Source organism: Haliaeetus albicilla, chromosome 1 (genome assembly GCF_947461875.1).
Source record: "Haliaeetus albicilla chromosome 1, bHalAlb1.1, whole genome shotgun sequence".
NCBI lineage: Eukaryota > Metazoa > Chordata > Aves > Accipitriformes > Accipitridae > Haliaeetus > Haliaeetus albicilla.
The window spans coordinates 32197280-32203179 of NC_091483.1; the positions used below are offsets into that span (position 1 = coordinate 32197280).

A 5900-nucleotide genomic window follows, 5' to 3' on the forward strand; every position below is an offset into this window, starting at 1 on the left:
TTTTCTGGTCTCCCCTCGCCGGGTTTAACCCTTTCTCCCCCTTCCCTCCCTCCTCCCTCCCCGAGGCCAGAGGTTGAGCAAACAGCAGCCGGAGAGCTGCACGGCAGCGATGCGCTCCGGCCGCCGCGCCGCAAACTCCTCGCCCCGCCACCGCCGCGCCTCGCCCCCCCCCCCCCCCCAAATCCCCGCCGCAGAAACGGGCGGGCAGAGCCCCGCACCGGAGCCCGCGGCTGCGGTTTATCCGGCGACCCGGGCTCAAAAGGCAACGGAGCCGCCCTGCGCCTCGCACAAAGGCGACCACGTCCCCCAGCCCTGTGCCATCCCCCTCCCTCCCCCGCAGTCGTTTCGCACACCCCGGAGGATATTTAGCGTTCAGCCAAAATTTAACGCTCGGATAGTGCGCTTCTGACTCGCCCTTTTCAAATAAAAGCCCGTTTAAGACGATAAAACCCCACGAAGCAAACCGGGCGAAACTGCTTCCAGGGGCTGGTGCGCGTCCCCGCTCTTGTTAAAAAACTTTGCGCTAGTCTATACAAAACAAACAGTGTCGCAAGCTCAATAAAGCGATTTATCCATCTTCATTACTTAAAGAAATGTTGTCTCTTTGTTTGTTTGGGAGATATTAAGCATGCTTAGCTTGCAACACATAGTTGATTCCTTTGCTAGTATCTTGGATACTTGGATCTGACTTTGGAAGGTAGGAGCTAATTGCTAATAATGGAGAGAAAGGAACCAGCCAGCATAGCGGGAGTGGCCTGGCATATGGGGAATGAGCACTCTGAAATACTCAATATTCAAGTTTCCAAAATATTAATGAGATTATAGCAACCTGCAGCTATACGTTACAGCTTGTTAACGGAGTGTAAGAGAGGGGGGCTGCCAAGCGGTTGTTATGCAAACTCTATAGCTGAACCTTAAAATGGAAATGTGGCTGGGTATGTCTTTCAAAGAAGCGTTCAAAAAAAAAAAAAGAAGAAGAAAAAGACCCTCAGACGGCGAGTGCCGCGCTGTAGCTGCGAGCACCGACTGCGCCATGCGGTGCGCTCATCTGCCGCGGGCAGGGACCCCCTCCGAGGGCGCGGGGAGCAGTTCGATCCGCGCTTTTCAATCCCCGCGCGGGTCCGCAGCCGCAGAGGCAGCGCCCGGGACGGCGGGGCCGAGGGAGGGTGCGCGCACCCCTCCGACCCACGGCCGCCCCGCCGGCACCCCCGGGACCCCCTCCGCGGGGTGCTTCCCCCAGTCACGGCGGCAGCCGCGTACCCAAAACAAAACAAATAAACAAAACAAGACACCCCCCCCTTGCCCCCCACATTGGTGATATTTTGCTCCCCCGCATCACTCCCGTGCCGGGAGCCCACGCGTGCTCCCTAAGAAGCGAGACCGGCTCCCAGAGCCCAGCAATAAATGCCGTAGACCAAAGGTGACCCACCCCGAAAAAGCTGGCGGGTTTTAGGAAGGGAAATGACCCTACCGATGAACTTTTCACCCTGCAGGACCGTACCCCGCCTCGGCAGGTACGGGGGGGCGGCGGCCGCAGCGGCCGTGGGTGTTTGCGGCGGGCAGGGCGGCAGCCCGGGGTTACCGGGGGGGGCAGGTGCGCCGGGTTAGCGATCACCCCTTAGGATCCCCCCGCCCCCCAGGTGTCACCTGCTGAAGCCAGCGGGACCCCGGCACCGGCACGGCTCCGGCTTAGCCCTGGGTCTGGTGTCACGGGCAGGCTGGGCAAAGCATCAGCCCTCCCCCCCCGGGTTTAACCCGAGTCCAGGGGCCACATCCTGCTCCTCCGGCGCCGCTTGCGTGTCCCCAAAACTCCGCCGGCTTTCCCCGCCCGCTCCCAGCCCTTCCCGCACGGCTTACACCCCCCCGCGAGACAGACGAGGCTCCGTGGGGGTACCCGCTCGTGTCCCCGACCGCGGGGGGGGGAGGCTGGAGAGGGGAAGGGAGAGAAGGGAACGATGTAACCCGAGCGGCGGCGCGGGGACAGGCGGGTACCGAGCAGCGCCAAGCCTCTCGCCCTGCACTTGTTGCAATTACCCCGGCTCAGCTGGGGACGGCGGGACGGAGATGGGGCCCGATCCCGGCGCTGCAGGCAGCGGGGGGAGCCCTGCTCCACGCGGGGCACAGACACCCCCCACCACCCCCCGGCCCCAGGGTCCGTGCGGTCCCTCTGCAGGGAACCGGGGCGTCCCGCCCGCCCGGCGCGGTCTGCCGTCTCCGGGGGCATCGCCGTCCTGGGGGCTGTCGCCCTCACCCTCCGCCGCCGGCTTTTGACACCAGCCCGGCTCGGGGCGTGTGAGGAGAAAAAGCTAAACCCGACCGCGCTTTCAGGCTGGTTTTGGTTTGGTTGTTTTTTTGGGTTTTTTTTTCCCACGTTTATTTGATCTCAAAAAAAATTTTAAAATTAAAATACATAAAACAATGGCAGCTGGCTTTGCTAAAATGAAAATAAACGATTCTTGTCGTAGAAAAGTTGTGGTTTTTTTTTAAAAAAAAGAGAAGCAGAAATAGTAGCAAACACTCCATAATAAATACGTTTCCTATTACCACAAAAGCAAAATAAAACGGACATAAAAGTTTGACACGACAAAACTGTTTTCGTTTTTAAGAGAGCGTTAGGATTAAGTGGCTTAATTAGATATTGGTCTCCAATTGGCAGGCAGTTAGTAGCTTTCCTCTTGAAACCGCATCTCCAGCCGCTGATAAAGTGCTTGCGCCAAGTTTCTCCCCAAAAAGACGCCGACATGGTGCGCTAAGGAAAATCCATCTTTTCTCCGCTATTTACAGGACAAGACGGTGCGTTATTTACTTTTTTTGTGTGTGTGTGTGTTTTTCCACAGCAATACGACCCACGGCAGGATGGGTGTCCTGGAAGACGTGGGTGTCAGCGCGTGTGCACGGCTGGGTGGGGAGGGCGCCGGCGGCACCCCCCCGCGCCGGGCAGCAGCAGCAGCAGCAGCAGCAGCAGCAGCAGCCGCAGCAGCAGCGGGGCCGGACTTTCCTCCTTGCGCATCACCTGCTCGCCGGCGGCGCAAGCCAGGCTCCGCGCGGCAAGGCGGCGTGTTGGCAGGAGGGAACGGCAACGACTTCTAGGCAAAATAAACTTTTGACAGTAGTAACTAAAAATGAAAAAAAAAAACAAAAAACCAACCCCAAACCAAAAACCAACCCCAAACAACCGACCCTGACAGATAGGGCGGGCACAGTCACTCGCTAACAGCCATCCCCCTGGACGAACCCAGGAGCTGCCGGGGGTGGGAGAAGAGGGGGCGGATTTCAAAGCGACCGAGGGGAGCCGGTGCCATCCGAGACGGCACGGCGGCCGGCTGCTCACCCCACGGCGGAGTCCGTGCTCCGAGGGGCGGCCGCGGCCCCGGGGGGGTGCTGGGGACGGCGCCCCCGCCCTAGCTGGCCTCGTCGGAGTCGCTGTAGTGGGAGCGGGGCGAGAACTCCCCGTCGCTCCTGTGGGACCGGGGCGACGTTTTGCTCCTCTCCTGCGGCGGCTGCCCGGGCTGCGGCATGAGGAGGGCGGGGGAAGGGGCTCTCTGTCCCATCAGGGCGCCCTCCGCAAAGGCGGGGAAGTGCAGCGGGTCGAGCTGCACCGAGTAGCCCCCCGCGGCCGGCGGCGGCGGGGGGAAGCGAGTCCTGCCGTGCCCGGGGGGCGAGGCTCTCGGCGGCCCCGGCTGCGGCGCCGGCGGCCCCGGCGGCGGCCCGGCCCCGGCCCCGGCCCCGGCCCCGGCCCCGGCGGCGCAGGGCGGCTCGAAGGGAGCCCCGCGGTGCTCGGCCTTGCCGGGGGCGTCGGGGGGGGCGGCGGGGCTGTGCAGCAGCTCGGCCAGGGCGCTGATGTAGATCTGCGCCATCTGCAGCGTCTCGTACTTGGAGAGCTTCTTGTCGTTGTTGAAGGAGGGGATGACGTTGCGCAGCTGGTCGAAGGCGTGGTTCAGCCCGTGCATCCGCCGCCGCTCCCGCGCGTTGGCCGCCAGCCGCCGCTGCTTCTGCACGCCGCTCACCTGCGCCCGCAGGCCGGGCCCGCCGCCGCCGCCCCGCGGCCGCCCGCCGCCCGCCGCCGCCGCGCCCCGCGCCCCGCCGGGGCTGCTCCCGCCGCCCCGCGCCGCGCTCCCCTCGGCCGCCGCCGCCGCCGCCGCCTCCTCCTCCTCCTCGCCGGGCAGCAGGTAGCGGGGCGAGGCGGCGGGCAGCCGCGCGGCGCAGCACACGCCCAGCCAGCCCGGCCCAAAGCCGCAGCCGCCCGACTCTGGCCCCCGCGGCGGCTCCGGCGCCGCCAGCTCCCGCGCGCCCTCGGCCCACGCGGCCCGCGGCAGGCTCATGGCTCTAGCGCGGGCGCCGCGCGCCCATGGGGCGGGGGGGGTTGGTGGGGGGGGCGAGGGCAGGGCTGGGCCGGCTCGCGGCGTGCCCGCCCGCCTCGCGCGTGGCGGCCCGACGTCTCCGGTGTCGGCCGGGCGCCGCGCCCCCCTTTAAGGAGCGGCACGCGCCGGGGTCCCCCCCCGCCTCCGTCCCCCGTCCCCCCCCCGCTCCCCCCCTCCCCTCCCTCGCGCCCCACCCCTCCCGCCGCCCGCCCTCCACTCGCGCCGGTCGCGTGTCGGCGCGGCCAATGGCGCGCGCGCGGGGGCCGGCGCGTGCGGGGAGCCAATGGCGCGCGGGGCGCGGCCCGCCCGGCGCGCGGCGCGGGGGAGCGGAGGTTGGGGGCGGGCGGGGTGTGTGTGAGTGTGTGTGTGTGTGTGTGTGTGCGCGTGTGGGTGAGCCGGGGCCGGCGGCACGCGCGGTCCCGCCCCGCCCCGCCCGGGGAGGCGCGCGCCTGGCGGCCGTCCCGCGCGCGGCGGTGCGGAGCGGGGTCGGGGGAGCGCCCCGGCAGCGCGGCGCCCTGCACCGGGCGGCGGCGGCGGGCGGCCCCGCAGACAGCGGGAACGGGAGCCCGCCGGCACCGGCCCCCCCCCGCCGTCGCGCTGCCTCCCGCCGCTGCCACCGCCGAGGACGCTCCGTCGCGCCCGCCAGGGGAAACGGTCCGTTTCCTTCCCCGGCGGGTCCCCCGCCGGCCAAACCCCGGAGGCTCCGGTAAATGCCCGCCTTGGTGGGCACGGCGCCCTGCCAGCCCGCGCCGGGCGCGGGTAGCCGTGGGTCGGGCCGGCACTCGCTTCCTGCCGCCGCGACGCTGCCCCGAGCTAGCGGTACGGAGGGCCGCCGGCCCCGGGCCGCTGCCGCGGGGCGCCCCGGGCGCTGCGGGCGGCCGCGAATGAAGCGCCGCGGGGCTTTGGAGGGGTTTGGCTGCGAAGCTGCCGAGCGTGTGCCCCGGACTCTAGCGGCGTTAGCCCCGCGGGGACACGCGGGAGGCTCGCGCGGGAGGCGGTGGGTGAGAAACGGCGGGGCGTGCGGCCGGGACAGCAGGCGGACGGTGCACCCGGAGCTGCCACGTTTTCGGCAGGGTCCCGATCCGCCGCCGGCAAGTTCTTTTGTTCGGCCAACAATAGCTCCCCAAAGGTGGTGGGGAGGGCGATGATAACTCCGTGCACGCATCCTAACTTTCCTTCCGAGCAGCCGCCCCTCCCGCCACCGCCGCCTGCTTGAAGAGGAAAAGTGGAGGTTTACTCATGTGAATAGGCGTGTTGAGAACAAAGTGATGGGCACAGTATGAGGTAGATATGTTTTTTCAAACGTGAATAACTCGCAAGCCGAGGAGGGAGCGAGGGAGCACAGCAGCTCAAAGCCGTGCAGTGGTGACATAAAATGAGCAACCTTATTAGTTTATTAGGCTGGCTGAGCGCGCTCAGCGCATTGCAGGCGCCTGGGGCCCACCTTCCACAAACAACTGGATGTTTTCAAGCAAACGCGACGTGGATGGTTTGCTTTCTTTAAAAAAGAAACCGAGGCAAGCCTTCACTATTCTTTTC

The 5900-nt window shown here is 66.5% G+C and overlaps 1 protein-coding gene across 1 annotated transcript; it reads right to left on the minus strand.

The window, feature by feature from the left end:
* Window positions 1–2347: 2347 nt before the first annotated feature.
* On the minus strand, window positions 2348–4490 carry ATOH1 (atonal bHLH transcription factor 1). Its single transcript, XM_069782591.1, has one exon. The coding sequence runs from the start codon at window positions 4320–4322 to the stop codon at window positions 3402–3404; it is 921 nt and encodes a 306-aa protein (XP_069638692.1). The 5' UTR covers window positions 4323–4490; the 3' UTR covers window positions 2348–3401.
* Window positions 4491–5900: the final 1410 nt, after the last annotated feature.